This window comes from Equus caballus, chromosome 9 (genome assembly GCF_041296265.1).
Source record: "Equus caballus isolate H_3958 breed thoroughbred chromosome 9, TB-T2T, whole genome shotgun sequence".
NCBI classification, from domain to species: domain Eukaryota; kingdom Metazoa; phylum Chordata; class Mammalia; order Perissodactyla; family Equidae; genus Equus; species Equus caballus.
The window spans coordinates 60,399,355-60,421,298 of record NC_091692.1 but is presented as its reverse complement, the minus strand read 5'-3'; the positions used below and the strand labels follow the sequence as shown (position 1 = coordinate 60,421,298).

General features: G+C 34.7%; 1 protein-coding gene across 22 annotated transcripts in view; it reads right to left on the bottom strand.

Annotated features, from left to right (window-relative positions):
* The window catches only part of VPS13B (vacuolar protein sorting 13 homolog B), a 777,539-nt gene that overhangs the window by 542,003 nt on the left and 213,592 nt on the right, over positions 1-21,944 (bottom strand). For 20 of the 22 annotated variants that reach the window (XR_011421645.1, XR_011421647.1, XR_011421646.1 and 17 more), the window contains 2 exons: positions 18,081-18,215; positions 17,131-17,304 (listed from right to left, as the gene is read on the bottom strand). Coding sequence is in view for 18 of the 22 variants with exons in the window: in XM_005613228.4 (XP_005613285.2) it covers positions 17,131-17,304; positions 18,081-18,215 (309 nt within the window). In the remaining 4 variants the exon portion in view is untranslated. Of the gene's footprint in view, positions 1-4,923; positions 7,005-11,291; positions 11,558-17,130; positions 17,305-18,080; positions 18,216-21,944 lie in introns of those variants that run through there. The other 2 variants (XM_070222402.1, XM_023649199.2) reach the window with 2 other exon arrangements.

Genomic DNA, 21,944 nt, shown 5'->3' with positions numbered 1-21,944 from the left:
CAATAAACTTAAGCAAAGTAAGTCTATGTGTTTAATTTTTGTAAATTTAAATATACAATATCTAAACACGATCTTTTAAGCTATAAACTTCAGAGGCTTACTTCAGAGGCTATAATCATTAAAAGTAATGGACAAAGCTGTTCAGTAATTAAATTGATCACACCTCCCTGAAGGCCAAAAACCTAGTGGATGACAACAGAACTCAACATTTTCCAGCTGCTGGGGAGTCAAGGCTTTCAACATTCGGATGTGTGCAGGCATCTTATTTTCCCAGGATTTCAAAGTACACATGCAGGCTGCTGTTCAGCTATTATAAATGAGTAATTCAAGTAGGGCATGGCTGCTTCTTGTCTTAACTTGATAAAGACGTTTCACTCTAAATGCATCAACAGTTAGGTTAAGTCATCCTTTCACAGGCTGACTGAGACTTACTTATGCCATGCTTTGTTAACAATGAATCGAATAAAAACAGGTTTATTAACATGTGCATCTGTTTTTCTAAGGCTAAAAATCAAGTTCTACTTAATAATTAACTCCAAGCTAAACCACATAAACTAAATACAATCTAACAATCCCAATATTTATTTTAATTTTAAAAATTTGGCTTAGAAAACAAAAGCAGTAATAACAAGTATTCCAAATATTTTATATTTTACATCACATTGTAAAATTTTAAAATTTAATACAATTTTCTGATTACACTTATCTGAAAATACTGAAATATTTTGAAGCGAAACTACCTTAACATAAACATGTACTAATTGCTTTTCAAAAACAATTATACAATTTATACTTTTACAACAATATGAACTTGAACTAATAATTACTAAACATTTAAAACAAAATAATATAAGCCAATTGAAAGTATTTGCAATGCTTAAATACTAAGAATTTCCAACTCAAATAGAGTCTTTTATCATTTCAGGCTTAAATATCAATGCTTCTCTGAGAAAACTTTCCAGAAACATTCAAGCCTCCCTTCTTCTATTGAAATTAATCTCGCCCCTCCATTTTCAGATAGAAGTACTTTTCCCCCAATCAAATATAGCATTTGTTAAAGCTAAGCTGGTTTCTAGAATTAGCTGTATGTGTATACTGCTCAATGGGGACCTGCATTGAATACCCTTTTACACCAGCCTCTAGCAGTGTCATGCCTGCAGCTAGCAGCCAATAAATAAAATTAAATAGAATTCACTGAACTGAATAATCAACGATTTGGTGTCTGAATTTCTCCAGTCTTTGCTCTTTGTTGTAATGGTAAAGAGCATAAGTTCCAGAGTCAAACCAACTGGGTTCTATTTAAAACACTTAGAATAATACCTGGCACATAGGAAGAACTAGAAAAATATTAATATTATACTGATTGCCTCTATCACCCTAAATAAAACTGGCTTCTTATTCCTTTGTTTTTCATCTCAGTGAAAGGCATTCCACTGTGTACCCAGCTCTCCAAACCAGAACACTGGGTACTTGCCTCTGTGCCCTTTCTCTTAGCCATCATATTTAATTAACCATCAATCCTGTTGATTCTAACACACTACAATCCCACAAATTTGTGTAATTCCCTCCATTGACATTATCATTTTTTTCACTGCAACATGCTCCTACCTGATCTTCCTGACTCCATCCGGTCTTTTACCCTCATCCACACTGCTGCCTAAGCTGGTTTCCAAATCATAAATACGAGGATAGAAACTTTCAATTGCTCCATTTGGAACTCAGTACAAAACTTTTAAAATGACTTTCAAGGCCTTTCATAATCTGAGGGGGCTTGCTGATCTCATCAGGCATTAACTCTTATCATGTTCCCATTCCATTCTAAACTGCAGGTGTACAGAACTTATTTGCAGTTTCCCCAAACCTGACCCATTGATCTCCTCTAGCTCATAATAGAGGTCTCAGACATCTGGGACGTGACTGATTCCAGGAATCCTTTCCCAAGTCTGGGTAAAGGGTTTCCTTCAATGTGAACCCATGCTACCTTGTTTTATGGCAACATTTTAACTATCTTTTGGTTATCTGCTTACCTATATGTCTCCCTCAATGAACTGTAAACTGATTGATAAGTAAAACGGTCTTTTCTATCTTTATATCCCAAGGTTCTAGCGCAAAAAAAATAAGTGCTGAATGAATGAAGGTAACTACCAGGTTACCTGAAAAGGGTAAAGACTTAAAAGAATATACATAATGCAAACAACAACAGACAAGAAGAGTCAGTCTTACCTCTTCCATTCACTAGCTGCTTGACTCTGATGACAACATTTGACCAGCTGTAAAACATTTGCTTTATTCTTTTCTTCTGAACTAGAAATGACCTTGAAAGTCTCTCCTTCTTAAAATATTTGTATTCTTCTACACAGGATTAGTAATTACAACAAAACCTTATTTTAAGGATAAATGGTAATTGATGATTTAATAATATCAAATTGATTTTTTCTTAAACTTTTACCCAATAACTGCTAGTTTAATGTTGCCTATTCTTTCTTCCCTCTTTCCTCTCCATTCAGTGGCTGCCCATAATCCTGTCAGAGGGTTTTAGATGCATCATGTCCTTTCTTCCCCCAAAGATGATTCACTAAGCTCTGCCTGCCTTTCATCATCTATAACTCATTATTTCAGAAAATTTCATGCCCACATATATAAATGAATACTCTTTAAATTCTTGACTTTACTTCTCCTGTCCCTCTGTCAACTCTTATCCAATCACCTCAAGAAAATGTTCTGTTTCTCTGCTTGAGTCCAGAAGTAACCCTAATCATAGCAAAAAATCATAAGTACTGCTTGAATGAAGAAAAAAGGAGCTATTTGGAAATGAGAGTAAAAACAAGAAACAGCAGCATTATTATCAACCTCTAATGTCCTGGAAATGCCAACAAATATCTCTAAGTGTCTCTAAAAGTATCTCTTTACTATTCCATTCTCCAAAGTCTACTTTTATCTGAAGTAGAATAATTTCACATATTAAGTTTATTGATTTTTTACTTATTCTTCCATTAAAGTACTATTTTTTTACTTATTCTTCCATTAAAGTACTATTTCTAACATATTACCCCTTATTAGTTTTCATTTAAAATTTAGCGTATTTCAACTTCATTGTGAGTTCAACAAAAAAAGAATTTTATCAGTTGGCTTTGGATTTTAACTGTGACAATTCTTTGTTCCTACATAAAAATGCATTCAAATATTCAAAGAACTAACTTTCAAGTGAACACTTAAATCAAAACTCATTGAAGGTTTTCTGTTTTGTACTATTCCAAATAGTTGACCAATGATAAAATAAAATTTCAAACTATATTTTGAAAAGACATATTTTAATTATAAATAGAAAACAAATTAAAGGAAAAATAAAGTCTTTTTTTTTTAAAGATTGGCACCTGAGCTAACAACTCTTGCCAAAATATTTTTTTTTCTTTCTGCTTTTTCTCCCCAAATCCACCCAGCACACAGTTGCACACTCTAGTTGTGGGTCCTTCTAGTTGTGGCATGTGGGACGCCGCCTCAATGTGGCCCAATGAGTGGTGCCATGTCCGAGCCTAGGATCCGAACCAGCAAAACCCTGGGCCGCCACAGTGGAGTGCACAAACCTAACCACTCGGCCATGGGGCTGGCCCCAATAAAGTCATTTTAAATATTTTAGTCACTAGACTAACACTATCTAAGGAGAAAGGAAAATTATGCTATCTTGAAATCTGATATTTTATTCAGATATGCACTAAGACCCCAAACAACTTTAAAAACTAAGCTGTAGATTCTGTGGCTTTCAGGACATATGTGTTTTCAAAGTGAAATTTTATTTAAATATTAAAGGTTATATAAGAATTATTGTACAAGAATGCCTACTTGTGCTCAAAATAACCATAATAATCCATAAATAACTTAGTTAAAAATAAGTATTTTGGAAAAGAAATAGTTAAAAATGTTTATATTTGCAGAAAATATCAAATACCACAGAAGAGTAAAAATATGAAGGGGAAATGACTCATTCCATCAAGCACTGATAATCACTGTTAAAAAGGAATTTCTTGGGGCCAGCCAGGTGGTATACTGGTTAAGTTTGAGCACTCTGCTTCAGCGGCCTGGGGTTCATGGGTTTGGATCCCAAGCATGGACCTACACACCCACTCATCAAACCATGCTGTGGTGGTGTCCCACATAAAAAATTGAGGAAGATTAGCACAGATGTTAGCTCAGCAACAATCTTTCCCAAGCAAAAAGAGAAGATTGGCAACAGATGTTAAACTCAGGGCCAATCTCCCTCATCAAAAAAGGGAAAGTAATTTCTCAAAATAAAAAGTAATTTTTCCATGAATACATAAATATATATTAAATATACATTCATACACATACATTGAAATTTTGTAAAACTAGAATATTAGATGTAAGTTTATATTTTTATTTTTTCACACAAGCTTTTAATATGAACTTTTCCTATGATATATATTTTCTATTGGCTGATTTAAAAAATGCTCTTCCTATGAATATACACTAATTTATTTTATAATTTGTCTATTATTGGACAAAGATGATTTGTGATTATTATAAATAAGCTGACATGAATACCCTTACATTTTAAATAAAAGCCTTTAAATGCATCTCGTGTTATTCCTTTAGGATATAGTCTTGAAAGTGGGATTACAAAGAATGACCACTCCTAAGGTCTTTAATAAATTTTGCCAAGCTGATCTCTACAGAGTTTGTACTGATTAAAAGTCCCACCAGACTTTTCTGAAAGTGCTTATCTCATAAATTCCTCAGCTTTTAGTTTTATAATTTCTTAAATATCAATTTCACAGATAAAAATTCTTCCTTATTATTGTTTTAATATTCATTACTTTGACTACTTGTTAGTTTGAATTTTTTTATGTGTTTTTGATCATTTATATTTTTTACTTTTGCCTCCTTTGGCCTTTTTCCTGTGATGTATTTTTATTTTTGTTTCTATAATTGAGTTCTAGACAACTTTGTCTACTATATTCTTGCAAATACTTTCACGGTATTTTAGAATTCCATCTTTTAAGTGGAAAAAAATCAGGTAAGATGTAACTTTTACATTTGAAGGAAAGCTTCTAATAGTTTAGCTAATACTACATAAAGCATTTAATTCTTGTAAGAAATATAATAAATTATCCACTAAAATAAAAATGTCATAATCAAGAAAATGTTACTTTTGTGAGGTTTGGGAACACCTCTTTCTTGTGTGTACCTAAAGCAGTGCCTGATATAGAGTAGGTATTTAAATACTTGTTGTATGAATACTTTTCCCAGGAAAGCTTTTTTTAAGTTACAACACATTATTTACTTAAAAACCAGGTTAGAACATTTTATTTATTTACTCAATAAAAAACAAAAAGGCTTTTTCTGGAAAGTTGTAGATACTGACAAAGCACCTGGCTAAAGGGAACTTAATATCACAAGATTTCAAAAGTTAAACTCAAGGTCTACAGAAATTAGCCCAGAATTATTCAGCAATCAATACCTCCTTCAGACATGAGGAAACTGTTACTTCATCACTGCCCTCTGCCGGTGGTATTATTTCCCTCTAATTTTCCCTCCATGTACTGAATCTCTGTCTCACAAAATTACTTCTGACCTGCCACTATATTTAAACCAACCACAGCTAAAAATAGCCTTACCATCTGGAACTTAGTAAGGTTTATAGGAAAAAAAATTGTGCTTCAATGGAAAGTTCTGCATTGTTTAGAGTACACCCTTCCAGGTTATGAGAGATTCTAGGGGAACTCTGCACCTTTCATTGTCTTTGAGCTATCTTACAAATCTGTAAGTCGTAGATAACTGATAGCAAGGCAGAGTAATTCTTGACTATAGATGCAAATAAATTCTGTCAGGTATAAATTCAATTGACTTCCCTTCCGCACTGTAGAAGAGGCTGGTTTTGAGTCCAGTTCCAAGTTTGTTACAGTATTACTGGTCTATAAATGTCTTTTTGTGTGTGTGTGTGTGAGAAAGATTGGCCCTGAGCTAACACCCACCAATCTTCCTCTTTTTGCTTGAGGAAGATGGCCCCTGAGCTAACATCTATGCGAATCGTCCTCTATTTTTCATGTGGGACACTGCCACAGCACGGCTTGATGAGTGGTGTGTAGGTCTGTGCCAGGGATCTGAACCTGCAAACCCTGGGCCACTGGAGTGGAAGGCATGAACTTAACCACTACGTCACCGGGCTGACCCCAATGCGCCCATTTTTTTTAATTCTCCTTTGATCTGGTTGTAATATCTGCCTGGCTCTCTCACTGATAAAGATGTTACTAATTTTTAACATTTGTCTATTTTGTATCTGTAAGAGCAATGATTTTACTTTTTTCTTTAAATTATTCCTTATCAGGCTGAAGTCAGAGTACATTTTTCGTCCAGAGATCAATTGAGAAATAAAATGATATGGGCCTGTAGACAATAGGGCTATGCCCAAATGACAAAAATCATTTTCTTTGAGTCATCCTGTATCTACCAAATACTTATCATGTGCTTGTCATGACTCCCTGCCCTTAGGAACTCCTAGTTTCATGGGGAAGGAATCTATAAATAGGACTGTTTGCCATGTGATATGGTGAAAGTGCTGTGGTACTCCTTAGAAGGGAGTAATCACTTGGGAAGGGAGAAGAAAGGAAAGGGAGGATGAGGAGGAAGAGAAGGGAGAGGAGTAAGGTCGAAAGTCAGAGGAAGGTGAAAATAAAACAAACAAAAACACTCTCAAAAAAGTGTTTAAACTCTTACATGTTAATGGACAACTGACTCACATCGTTTATTTACAAAACAAAGCAATGGCACAAGGATAATTCCTATGTACACTATACTGACTAAAAGGGAATGCAAAACCTATCAAGTTTCTTCTGGAAGAGATAAAACAATTAGGGAAAGAGTCAGGTAGCCAAGACTGATATGAATTCCACTCATAAGCGTCTTGTAAATCAACTGCTACTGGTTCAGTAAGGCTTCTACTTCTCTTTTGGCCCATATGACAGCTACTATACAGCCAACTTCAAAATCTGGACAGGAAATGCAAAAATAAAAACTCAGAAGACGTATCATTTTCTAAAATAGAAAACAAACTGAAGCAATAACGGTAGTTTTTTGATCCATACAAAACTATACAAAACATTACATATTTTATGGTGAAGTTCACTTGAAGCCCATTACAATCTGAAATACTTCTTGTATAATAATTTACTATTGACAAATAAGCTACTACTTACTTACTTACTTTGAATATAAATTTCCTTTTACTATAAAAACAGTATATATAAAAAAAAAAGCAAAAATTTTGGCCTTGTGCTATAAATGAGGGAAACAACTGGGTCACCCACAAGGCTCAAGAGATTTCTCCCATTGGCTCGCTTCCAGAATCTGGGACCTTTCAAAGGAGCAAGCTAAGTAATTTCCTGTTGCTATTGAAACTGTTCTTGACTCCTAGCATCATGGCATTCAGGACAAAATCTAACCTGGAAGGAGGTTAGATTCTGGGACTAGGTAAAGGATTTGCTCCTAGTTTCAGAACTGCATATCCACAGGTTTATAGAGTTAACTTGAAGAAAAACTGAAAGTGGATAGGGATCAGTTAACACATAGAGAACGAGGTAGGAAAGGAAAGGACTCAAGAGAAAAACCTTCAGTTTTGAATGAAAAAAATGATTAATATAGGGAGTATTTTGGACGGAGTAATTAACACCTAAAGTTTACATTCTCTTTTATAGTTACAGTGTACCTGAGGGTAGAGTATTTATATAACAATCGGAGCAATCCATAAGAATATTCTCATTTTACAGGTGAGAAACCAATATTCACAGAGGTTGATTTGTTTAAAGTAATATAGCTTATAATGGATAAAGTTGAACTCAGAATATAAGCCTTTTCATCATTCATTCATTCAGCCTTGGTGTTTATATGCCTATCTCCTCAATATATTAGAAGTTTCTTTACAGAAGAGACTTTGATGTATCATTATATTTCTACACAAAGAAAACTTGCAATAAATATTTGTTAAATGAACGAATAAATGAATGATCGTACTAAAAAAAAGTGGCAATAAAAATATTAGAATGGCTGAGAAATACTGAAAAGTATTCATTTACTTAAATAAAGATGAATTTGAGAATAAACCACAACACAAAGTAACCTCATGATCTGGAAAACAAAAAATGTTTCAATATGTATCTGCGTTAATATATATGAATATGTTTTATATATCTGTAAATTCCCTTAATTACTATTCTACGTAGAAATTTATATTTCTTGTACTTGAAGACATTGTGCTACGTTATTACAAGATATTTATTATTTAAACTTCTTCCCAAAAAATTATAATCGAAATGCACTTGGCAAATATTTTACCGAACCTTTTGTGTGCGTATGTGTATGTCTAAACGGAAATAAAAACAAATAAATAAAAAAAAATTTTGAACTAATTGGTAGGACAAGAAATTCTCTGTGCTACAAATGCAAAGTTCTCAAAAGGCTATGTCCTGGTAACCATCATAATCTTTTAGAAATTGTTTACATTATGATTAAAAATCACTTTGCTCCTATATTCCCAGAACTAGTTCGTATGGTAAAGAGATCAGTAAACTTACTTTTATGCGTAACATCTTTAACATTTGCTCCCCTTTCTGTGCTTGTGATTAAATGTAACATTTTGAAATCCCAAAGTTCTGAGAAAAACATAAATCCTTGTCTCACAGCTGCTGTTTGACTCTGGAAACACATGCATTTTCTTTTCAAGCATCTAACATCAAAACTCCCAAAGGGCTTGGACTGGAGAACACCTGCATCTCTTCATTTAGTTCCAATAACAGAGCCTAAACTCCAAAATTACAAAAATAGACTCTCTGTTCAGCTGTAGTTACATTTTGCCCCTAATTCCCGTGAACAAAAATGCTAGGAGCATGAAATCATTCAGGCAAGCTCTGTCATCAAGAGGATAAGATTTTTTGCACCAGAAGCCCAGTGGGAACATGATAGAAAACTGGCAACAATTACAGATAAAGTATATAGTCAAGTCCTCAGGGAGGAGAAAGGAAATGTAATAAGATAGATGGGTATAATTTTTACACATTTATGCCCAAACCACAAATGTGAATTGTCTTTAATTGCTACAATATATAAGCATTCTTATTCATGCATCCTGTCAAAAATACGAAAAACATAACTTCAAGGCAATTCCCTTAATTCTACATTATGAAGAGAATTTTTCTGAACAAAAAACATTTCCCATAATTTAAAATTTACAATCTAAAATACGGTTCCCATTTTAAAAACTCCTTAACAATTCATATTCCAACCAACCAACTCTGAATGGTGAAATAAGAGTGTGTGCGTTAGCTGGTCTGTTTTAATGAAGAGAATTAGCCCCCAATTTAACTATGAATTTTCAGACAGTAGAACTATAACTCTGACTTTCCTTGCCAATAATGATCAAAAGTTGCCTATATTTGATGGATAAAATATAAAATAACTTTTACTATATGACAATTCAGTAAAGTTAAAAACTTCGTATTTCTGAAACTGATTACCCCAGGGAATAGGAAGATTGACTTAAATTGTATTATATTTAAATGACATTTTAAGAAGAATACTTATTTTACATTATTTTAAAATAACATCATAATCACATAATTCTATTTTTCTAGTCTTAGGAAGAAAAAGTTACTTTAAGTTTTATTTATTAAAAGCAAATACAGCACATTCATCTTATTTGCACAAGCAACTACAGCCAAACAGATACCTTAAAAGATACCTTCTTTATTATTGGTGGACCAAAATCAATTAGATGAAATTTCATAGGAATAAGTGTGAAGTTCTTCAAGTAAATTCATAAACTAATGTAGACATATAAAATATGCAAAACTGTCTTAAGAGTAGTTTATGTCAAAAAGAACTCTGGTTTCCAGTGGCACATAAGCTCAAAACAAATAGTAACTAAATAGGAGTTCACTACTCAAATCTGGGAAATACACTCTGTACTTTGTGCTATGCAGAAGATTGTGGTAAATTTTAAAAGAGACGTTTTCAAACATGTAGTGGAAGTAATCAGTACGGCAATGCATCTGAAGACAAATCACATGGGAAATGACTAAATCTATTATGTTTAGCCTGGACTATTCAGTTTTTTAAAAAAAACACTTTTGAGGAACATCTACCATATACAAGGGAGAAAAAAGGAGCAATAGAGCTAGTTCTAAAATTTACAGCATTAAGAGAAACGCAGCACCATTAATTGAAATAGTGAGCAATAGAATACAAAATGGGGTAGGGGAGATTACATTGAGCTTCGTTGTAAACGTGTTAGGCACCGGTAAAACATCCATAGGGAAACAGTCAAGAAGTGGCTGAAATCTGGAATCTGGATTTCAAAAGAAAATAAATGTACACAGAGATATAAACATACGGTTGGTTGCTACAAACAGGACTGCTGATTAGATCATCCTAATAGTAAAAAGAGGACCAAGAACATAATCTCAGGAACAATGTATATTTAAGGCACAAAGGAAATAAATGTAGGGTAGTCCCCCTTATCTGAGGTTTTGCTTTCTGTGGTTTCAGTTTCTGGCAGTCAACCATGGTCCGAAAATATTAAATGGAAAATTACAGAAATAAACAATTTATAAATTTTAAATTGCATGTCATTCTGAACAGCATGATGAAATCTCACACCATCCCACTCCATCCCAACAGGGACATGAATCATCCTTTTGTCCAGCCCATCCACTTAGTCACAGATAACCATCAGTAATCAGTTCGACTGTCATAGTGTTGCCATGCTTGTGCTCAAGTAGCCCTTATTTTACGTAATAACGGCCCCAAAGCTCAAGAGCAGTGATGCTGGCAATTCCAATATGCCAAAGAGAAGATGGAGTCCTTCCTTTAAGTGAGACGGTGAAAGTTCTCAACTTAAGAAAAAAATCATACACTGAGGTTGCTAAGATCTATGGTAACTTTCATTACAGTACATTGTTATAACTGTTCTATTTTATTATTAGCTATTCTTGTTAATCTCTTACTGTGCCTAATTTACAAATTAAACTTTATCACAGATATGTATATACAGGAAAAATAGTATATACAGGGTTTGGTACTATCCACAGTTGCAGGCATCTACAGGGGGTCTTGGAAAGTATCCCTCATGAATAAGGGGGGACTACTGTATTTGAGGAAGGAAATGAAGATGGTTCAGCAAGGAGAACCAAGAAACTACATTGTTCTGGTGTCAATAATTGTGAACCTAAGATTTTACTCTATCACAGTTTCATGAATGATATAGAAGACAGCAGACTCCTGAGTCAGAGACAAAGGACTTTATTACTCATGGCATAGCAAGCAGTATGAGTATCAGCATATTGGCATCAGTTCCCTTTGCCCCCAAGTTCCACAGAGGTGACGACAAAGATGTATCCAATGGATGCCTGCACATGCAGTAGGATGTATAATAAGAGATGAACTCTGAGTTGAGGAACCAAATTTTTTACAAAGGGCAGTAAGCATGCCTTTTATTGGCTCCAGAGGGACAGTAGATTTATCTTCCAAGTCTGTTCACCATACAAATTTCCTTGAAAAGACAGTCCAGAACAAAGGGCAGTCAGTGCCTCTATTCACAAGATGAAAGCCCTATAGAGAGTGATCTTAAAACTTGGAGGCCAAGAGAGACTAAAGTTTCAACAGGAAAGGTATGGTTATACAGTAAATGCCAAAGACTAAAGAGGATGAACACTGAGAAAAGGAAATAAAATTAAGAAACATAAGAAAGTAATAAGTTTTATCAGGTATATTTAGGGCTAATATATTATTTCACATCACTTACAAGACTAAAACCAGACCAAGAAATGGAAAGTTACAGTCCAACAAATAGAGGATCTAACAGTAATTAGAACTGTCTAACAAAGAAAGATACTGGTAGATATTGTCTCCAATGGAAGATATGTACATAAGGGGAAGAAACACAGGGAGAGGAAGGAGAAGGTGGCTAACACATATTAAGGACTTACTCTTTATCTGTCAAACACCTGCATACCTTTGACCATCTGTCATAAATGTTCATTTATTCATTCATTCAACAAACAATTTCTCAAGCATGCCCTGTGTCAGGCAATGTTAGGCCCTAGAGATAAAATGATAAGCAACCAGTGACTAACTCTACCCTCCTGGAACTCACTGTCAAGTGGTGAAGATAGACAGTATTCAAATCACACAGCTATATAAATAAACACTGTCATTAAATGCTATGAAAGAAGAGCACAGTGAACTATGAACATGAATGTAACAGAGGTACTTAATCAAATTGGGTGGTGGGTGATAGGGTAAAGGAAGGTTTCCTTAAAGAGGTAGTAGATGAGCTAAGAGCTTAAGACTAAGCAGGAATTAAACAGGGATAAGGTAAAATGGTAAGGATAGTTGTAAGAATCCTAGTCAGAAAAGAACAAGATATGCAAAAGTATAACCATCATAGAGAAAATGAAAGGTGGTCAAGAGATTTGTAGCACACTGAGAGAGGGAGACATATAAAAAGGACTCCGAAGACTGGCTTAGAAATTGAAATGGAGGGCCTCTAAGTTCCTTTGATTCTAAGTTTATAGTACTTTGTGATCATTCCATATTCCTAAATAGCAGACCTCCCGAAATTTATTTATACATTAATACCAGGATTAACAGAGACTCAGAACTTTTTAACAAGCAGAACATGCTATAAATCATAGGCAAAATATAGCTTATGAAGAAGAGCCAAAGTCTATACTTAAAAGGGAAGAAAAATGTTTAGAACCCATTTTAAAATATTTTACATATCAGTTATAGTCACCCAGTGCTCCTATCTCTGAAGGAGCCAAAGAAGCATCTAGTTTCTCTATTTGACCCCTAATACCTACATAAGTATAAGAAATAGAAGCATCAATAAATGGTTCCCACGAATAGTAACAATGAATACAGAACATGGGCTGGCACACTGAAGGCTCCCACAAGAGCCTTCAGCTACTTCATTGTAATCAGAGTCAGTCAAGTAGAGAATGCAATCAAGGAGGGGAGAGGAAAAAATGCAAAGGGAGTTGCTGTGATTCCAAACACAAAGCAATGCTGTGACATCATGAAAGTGTGGCTCTTTTCACAGTGCTTAATATGAAGAAAGGAAGGAGCTCCTCATAGTTAAGGGCTTTTAGGGCTGGGGGATGCAATGTTTAGCAATATGGACCGTAAGTTTAAGAGACAACGTGATAAATAGCCTAGGACTGTGGGAAAATGTTATACAGTTAGAAGCCCCAGGTTCAAGTTCAGAGTCTGACTTGCTGGGCAACTGGACAAGTTCTGGGCCTCTATTTCCTCCTCTGTAAGACAGAAATAACATTTGCTCTGTTGGAAATGGTCTTGTTTTCTAAACAAATAAAAGAATTTATATGTAAGTGATCTTTAAATTGTAAAATACTATTTTTATAATGATTTTTACTAATGCCATTAATATTTCTCTCAGTCACATTAATACATAATTCCTATTAACAAAGCTGTCCATTCCCTCACATTCTGCAGTCAGAGTCAAAAAACTCTGCCTCTTTATCTAACTGAGCTTCTCTCAAAACTCACTTCCTAAATGACTTCTATATAATATTCACAACATTTGCTGGTCCCCAGTTTTAATCTCCCACCTTCGGTTTGGGAGCATACGCACAAAGCCAGCTGTCTTCCACATGTCATGCCCTGATATTCAGAAGCCAGTTAGAACGATCACTAAACTCCTCTGAAACACACAATTTGCCTCAAATCACTTAGCTGATCACTTACTACTCTACATTCCAATACTTCCCATTCAAATTCTATAAACCTATGAAAAACGTTCATTAACAACTTCATCTGGATATCTGTTTGAAGAAAAGGCAATAGGGATTATTTGTGCTTCCCTTTAATTGTTCATCTAGGATTTAATTACCCAGCATCATTTTTATTAAACATCAGGAAAGACTCTTGTTCTCTGTCATTTCCCTTCAGTGCTCCAGTCTCAAAACGAAAGAAAAGTAAATGTAATCATCACTCACTGGCTCATTCATTCACTAAATATTTGTTGATAGCCTACTATATGTGAGATATTGTTCTAGATACTAGGAATACAGCAGTGAGCAAAAAAGACAAAAATTCCTGCCCCAATGAAGCATAAATTCTAATAGCAGGAAAAAAAATCAACAAGATAAATCAGTAATATATATAGTATGATAGACTGTGATAAGTACTAAGAAAAACTAAAGAGTAGAGAAATAAGAAATATGTGTGAATGTGTGTGTGCATGTGCATGTGTGCAAGAAAGAGAAAAAAAATTATATACAGTGGCAAGGAAAGTACTTGCTCAAAGGACGATATTTCAGTAAAGTGTTGAAGGATTGTTACGAATTGTTTCATTTAAAATTCATTTGTTTATAATTTGTCTATACCATCAGTCATACATACACACACACACACACACACACACACACACACACACACACACACAAACATCTCCACTTTAAATCTTGTTACAGGAACATAAGATTAATCAGTATTATTTTAAAACTGGCTTTAAAAACATAATACATATGAGCTCTCTCATAACCATATCATAAATACCATATCATAAATTCCTAAACCATGAATGTGGGTGGCAGTTCAAGGTGGATGGAAAATTTAAATTTAAAAATGCCCTAAAGTATGTGAATGTAGTTTAAGTAAAAACACATTACAACTTAGGATTAAAACATACCCAAAGGAATATTTTCAAAGCACCAAATACATGATCATATTAAAATTTTACACACAAATCCATAAACATACCACTAAACGTAACACTAATGTTGAAGATTAGGTGAATTTCCTTAACAGCAAGAAAAAACGTAAAACTTTATCCTAGAAATATCACAGGTATAATTTTTTTTATAATTGGTTACTTTAAGGCCCATATAAAAGGTTAAGAAATGCAAACATATTTTTGTGACCCTAGAAATGCATTTAAATTACAAAGAATAATATGAATATTGTTATAAGAAAGATCAGATTATTGTTTAAACAAGCTAGACTCATTAATTCATTCTGTGTACATCGCAAAACAAAAAAATGAGACTGTAGAATTTAAGAATATGTAGTAGATTCAAATAAGCTTAGTTATTTCTTAGGTGTCAAAATTCTAACCAGACACTTTGGTCATTTTAGGAACATTTTAATGATGTGATGATTTGAAGACAAAACCTACCAAAAACTACTATATGGATAATTACACAATGGAGTTTACCAAACAACATATTAAAGGAATATGATTAAACAGCCATTAACAAAAGCATGATATTTATTTAATCAACAATCCCTTCTCTCTAAAACAAGGGTAGGCAAACTACATAGGCTGAATCTGGCCCACCTCCTATTTTTGTGAGTAAAATTTTATTGGAACACAGTCACCTCCATTCATTTACATATTGTCTATAGCTGTTTGTGTGCTATCACAGCAGAACTGAATAGTTAACACAGAGACCGCATGGCTCACAAAGCCTAAAACATTAGTTATCTTGCTCTTTATTAAAATGTTTACCAACCACTACCTTAAAAGATTGGTAAGGGGCCAGGCAGGTGGTGCAGTGGTTAAGTTCGTGCATTCCACTTTGGCTGGTGGCCCCGGGGTTCACCTGGGTGTGGACCTAGGTACTGCTCATCAAGCCATGCTGTGACAGACATCCCACATATAAAGTAGAGGAAGATGGGCACAGATGCTGGCGGATGTTAGCTCAGGGCCAATCTTCCTCAAAAAAAAAAAAAGATTGGTAAAATCTTTTTCTTTCTTTCTTTCTTTTTTCGTGAGGAAGATTGGCCCTGAGCTAACATCCAGGCCAGTCTTCCTCTACTTTGTATATGGGATGCTGCCACAGAATGGCTTGATGAGCAGCACGTAGGTCTGTACCCAGGATCCGAACCCACGAATCCCAGGCCGCTGAAGCAGAGTGCATGAACTTAACCACTACACCACAGGGCCAGCCCCAAAAGATTGCTAAAATCTTTTACCCATAGTCACAGTCTTAGTCCGTTAACATTTGAAACCACTTCCTCACTGGCCAATTAATTCTAAAGAAAAAAAATCAGACCCCTTTCCCTTTTAAGAAACCTGTAAATAGCCATCTTATTTCTAGCCTCAGTGAAGGACCATCTTGGCTTTACTAACCTCATACTGACTAGGAAACTCATTGCTGGTATTGGTCTCTACTTGCCGTACATTTTTTACTCTTCCTTGATCCTTCTGGTATCTCCTCTCAACATGAGAGGTGTGGCTCTGCTATTAGGGTGTGAAACAAAATGAGACAGATTCTAGGCAAAGTGCTATTAGATAAAAATATAACTCTAAAAAGTAGCATCTTGACCTCAGAGTTGTCTTGGTTCCACCATCAACATCTTTTCTTTTTTGCAAAACTACAGAAGGCCCAAATATCTAATTTTAATAAAGCAAACTGTGGGTCACAAGGTGCTACTATTCCAAGAAAAATATTTTCTCTTTCCAATGTTTTAAATTTCTTTTACTCCTTTCTATGTATTACATGATACAGTATATTTTAAAACTCAGTTGGATTTGGTAGATATGAATCTCAGATTGTTATACATACAACAAAATTATCTCTCATAATTAATAAATACCTCTCATAATTAATTATAATAAAATAGGGGCTGGCCCAGTGGCACAGCAGTTAAGTTCACACGTTCTGCTTCGGTTGCCTGGGATTCACCAGTTTGGATCCCTGGTGTGGACCTACACACTGCTAGTCAAGACATGCTGTGGCAAGCATCCTACATATAAAGTAGAGAAAGATGGGCACGGATGTTAGCTGAGGGCCAGTCTTCCTCAGCAAAAAGAGGAGGATTGGCAGCAGATGTTAACTCAGGGCTAATCTTCCTCAAAGAAAAAAGAATAATAAAATAAAATCACTATTGTTTGTAAACAAACGTCCATTTATCAAAAATGATACAAAAATGCTTCATTTGACTTCCCAAAGGGCACAACTCCAGAGATTATCCCAATGGATACAAATTGTTTAAAAAAAAAAAAAAAAAAAAAGGAAGAAAAAAAAAGTCCAATTTTAAAAGCCTTACTGGAAAAGGAAATGCAAAATAAATGAATAATGATAAGTTTGTACTTACCGGAATTGTGGCAGTAGTCCATATACTGTGGAACTTGGACTGTGAAGGCTAACAAATCTGGAGCTAAGAGAGATTCTGGCTTTCTACTCTCATTGAGCCACTTGCTGCTATGAAGATCTTTAGTGTCAGAGGGACCCTGAAGCAATGGAATCAACTTCTCTTTTCCACTATCACCTGAAGAGAAACATTTAGGAAAAAAATCATAAAATAAAATATAGGAGTAACTTGAGGAAGCTTGATCTTAAAATATTTTACTAACATTATAATATTTCAACTATATTTGGTAATTTTAGCTGTACATTTAGCTATAGTCTAAAGAGTATGACTGATAAAATTAAAAGCACTTTAACTCTTAAGAAATTAAGCTTTAGTATCTAGCTAATGAATGTACCACATGTTCAGAAAAGCTTATAAAAGGAAACAACATGAACACACTGTATTCTAAACATTCAAGGGAATCTATACCTCTTTAAACTTATCTAGAAATTTAGTTTTGCCCTGGAAAAAATTAAATTACAAATAGTTTAAGAAAAATATTATGAAATAAAGTTTTCGTAGAAAGGTGAAGTCAATTACAACCTTAAATTGAAAAACAGCTGGGTTTTCTGTTTATTATACTAACAATATTTTAATTTAATTGTTAAGTGTCATATATATCTATATCTCCTATTCCCCAAAAAAGTATGAGAATAAACTTTCCTTTAATTTTTATCCCTCATAACCACTCTTAAAATCATGCAGTTTTTTTTCTTAAATACAAATCAATTTACTAAAGTAAAGAAGTATCATCCTGCCACAATTAAAATTTTTTTTAGTAAAATAAAAAAATTTAAAACCTCTGATTCATAGGAACAATGAGTAAATTCTTGTTTCAGTAACGCTCCTTGTAAAACGCAAGGCCAATTCTCCTATACAGGCAATAAAGTTTTACACGGTCCAGCTGCACATACCTGGGGCTTTGGCACCAATTTTTATTGATCCCAGGGTCCCAGAGGCACATCTGACCAACGACGTGCTGCAGTACTTCAGCTCCACGTTCTGGACTGAGCCCTCAAGAGTTGGCAGCGGATTCTTAGATTTCACACCTAATAAAAGAAAACTGCAAATGTACTAGCCGATTGAATTTAAATAATTTTTATACTCCTTCACCAAGGCATTTAAACTTAATTATACTTTAATTATCTACCTCAGATGTTCTTACAGTATTTGTGTTAGGTTTCATAGTTTAGTGTTTAGGAGGTGAAAGGATGCAATTTTAAAAGAAATGGGCTAAACTCTCATAACTATATTTATGCAGTCAGCTCTTCATTAGTCAAGCTCAAGAAATAAAAGTAAATATTTTAAACAAATATTTGCTTAAAAAACAGGAGACTTTAAAAAATATTTGGTTTTAGAATATAGAATAAGATTTTCATTTCTGAAACAAATTTAACTTATAAATTGAGTTTCATTTAGGCAGAGACATTTAATTTAAACAGTAAACTTCTTAAATAAACAGATCCCTCAAAACATCTTGGTCAGGTAGAGTGGGGAGAGAGAAACAAGATAGCTCGAAACAGCTCCTAAGGTTAAAATACAATAGCTTATAAGCAAAACTGACATGCCACATATAGATAAAAGTCAAAGGGATTCTATATCAATTAACCAAAAAAGTGAATACTAACGTCTCTACTCCATGCTACTTGCTGAAGAACATAAAAGCACAGAAGGGAACAATTACCATGAAATAAATGGTAGGGAAATTTAATTCAAAAGGGAGAAATTCATTTTGGCCCTGGAGAGTAGGTGACAATTAAACAGGCAGAGAAACCTTAAGAACATTATACCCACAATATTGCGAATCACTAAAATGATAATGACGACGATGAAGAACTCTAATCAACTAACATTTACTGAGGACATACTATGTGTTATGCATGTTATTTCATTCAATCCTCACAACAGGCCTATAGTAAAGATGTATATTATCCTCATTTTCAGATTAGGATACATGGATTAGAAGAGTTACGTAATTTTCTTTTTTTTTTTGGAAGATTAGCCCTGAGCTAACTGCTGCCAATCCTCTTCTTTTTGTTGAGGAAGACTGGCCCTGAGCTAACATCCATGCCCATCTTCCTCCACTTTATATGTGAGACTCCTACTACAGTATGGCGTGCCAAGCGGTGCCATGTACACACCCAGGATCTGAACCGGCAAACCCTGGGCCACCAAGAAGCAGAACGTTCAAACTTAACCGCTGCACCCCTGGGCTGGCCCCAAGTTACATAATTTTTACTCAAAATCCTACAGTTAGCAATCAAAGAGTTAGAGTGTTTAACACAATGTGACCCCATCACAGAACACTGTACAACTCATTTTGCCTATATTCGTACATCTACCAACATAATTTCCCTTCTTTTACCCATTCCACACTTTGATCAAATATATACTATCCTTCATATTTGAAACTCCTTTCAGCAAAACTACATGTGAATAATTAAGAAAACCATAAACTATGATAGCTATATTAAACATTATTAGGAAATCTTTGATCTAAACTTTAGTGTGCTCAAGAAGCCCCATAATCCTCCAAGAGTCTTCCTGAGTTGTGGCCCAGGAATCTGCAGCCTGGTTAAATGGTTTGCAAACGGTTAGAGGACATCATCTTAAGACACCTTCTCACACAGTAAGCCTTACTTCAGAAGGACCTACTATTAATTTACTAATTTCCATTTGGCTGTTATACAAACCTGTATTCATTGGTTAATATTTTCCAACATTCACTACTTAGGTTGTTTCCATTTGAAGTGGTATCCGTTATCCTCAGAGTAGGAGTCTAAAATGTGTATTTTACATTTTTATATATTTTTCTATGTTTTTATCAAATTCTCAAAATCCCTAACTCAAAAAACTTAAGAGGCAGTATCTCAGAAAATTTGAGGATGCCAACAATACTTATACAAACATAGTAGTAGTAATAATAGTAGTAGCAGTGATACTAGTTATCATAGCACTAGCTATCAATGAGCACTTACCAAGTGCCATGCACTATGTCTAGTTTGTTATTTTATTTATTCATCACATGGGGAAAAAAAAACCCAAGGTGGTAATTACTATTCCCATTTTACAAACGGGAAAACCAAGACTTAGAGAAATAAGGATTTTGCCCAAGGCTCAAGTTAGAAAGTGGCAAGGCCTGGATCACATTTCTTCTTATAAGAAAGGAAGCTGAGCTATCCTACACCTACTGAGGTTGCAAGAAATTACCATCAGTCGGTAATTTACCCTGCTCCGATCATTATGTTAGATGATGATGTTGTTAGTGCCGTCAAGTTGATTCTGACTCCTAGCGACCCTGTGTACAGCAGAGTGGAAAGCTCCGGGCAGTCTTTTTGCCCCATCCTCTCACCTTCTGGCACTTTGTATCAGACAATGCTTCACTGCTATTCATAGGGTTTTCATGGCCAATTTGTTCTGAAGTGAGTGACCAGGTCCTTCTTCCTAGTCTGTCTTAGCCTGGAAGCTCCACTGAAATCTATCCATCATGGGTGACCCCGCTGATATTTCAAATACGGGTGGCACAGCTTTCAGCAACACGCAGCCACCACAGTATGACAACTGACACACAGGTGGTATAAAACCTGAGCCTCAGCAGTGAGAGTGCCAAATCCTAACCACTAGACCACTAGGGCTAGCTATCATTAGATGAGGACAGGGACACAAACTGGAGTACTATATTCCCCTAGCCCTCAAGTCCCTCAGTCAGACTCTCATTCTATGCCAATTTTTCAAAAAATATAAAGAGCCTACACAGCAGTCAGCAGACAAGAGCTACTGAAAGATGCTCTCAAGGGTTGCTGATAGTGTTCAGAACCAAAAGAATTGAATTAGTTTTTGGTAGGTGCAAAAAGCAAAAGAATATAAATAGGTCAAAATGGCTTTGCTTTTAAATTATTTTATAGCACTGCTCTTTTACAGTTTAAAAAGTTTGGGACTCTATCGTGAATCACAAATAGTAGGTCTGTGTTAATATCTAATGAATGCTATATATAAGACTCTTCTCAGAAGAAGTTGCCTGAAACTTCTTCTAATAAAAATCTCATATCCTTAAATAAAGCATCTTGGTTTAGACTAATACTATCAAGAACTTAGTTCACATTTTTATGATCACTACATTTCTCATATATTTTAAAACTTGTTTTAATAACTACAACGTCATTACACATAATTTCTTCAGAAATTCTTTATAAAGTAATTAGTTTTTAATGCCACAAGCTCAGATTTTAAAAAAATTATAGTTATCTCTTGATAAATTTCAACAAGATTGGTACCATATTATTTTTTACTAGTAAAAGTAATATTGGTACCATAAACTATGGACTTTGGGTGATTATGATGTGTCAACATAGGTTCACCAATTTTAACAAATGTACCACTCTGGTGGGGGATATTAATTTTGGGGGAGGCTCGAAGGTATAGGGGCAGAAGATATAAGGAATATCTCTGAATTTTCCCTTCAATTTTGCTGTGAACCTAAAACTTCTCTAAAAACAACAAAGCATTTATAAAAAAACAATCTTGTTTACTTCCCACTCCACCTTCAAACCAAAATTTGTAAAGCACCCCACACATAAGCACTAGGAAGGGAGAGAGGAGAGGTGTCTTGGCAATACACAACTCAGGGCACCACTCGCATTGTGCTCTACATGAAAGCTGCTTTCTGAGACTGTGAAAGGAAATTTCCTGTTAGGGACACAACATGGAGAAACAAAAAGAGCAATTGCTCTGAAACTAAAAAAGCATGGCTTTGGCTATAGGCTACATTAAGTATCTAG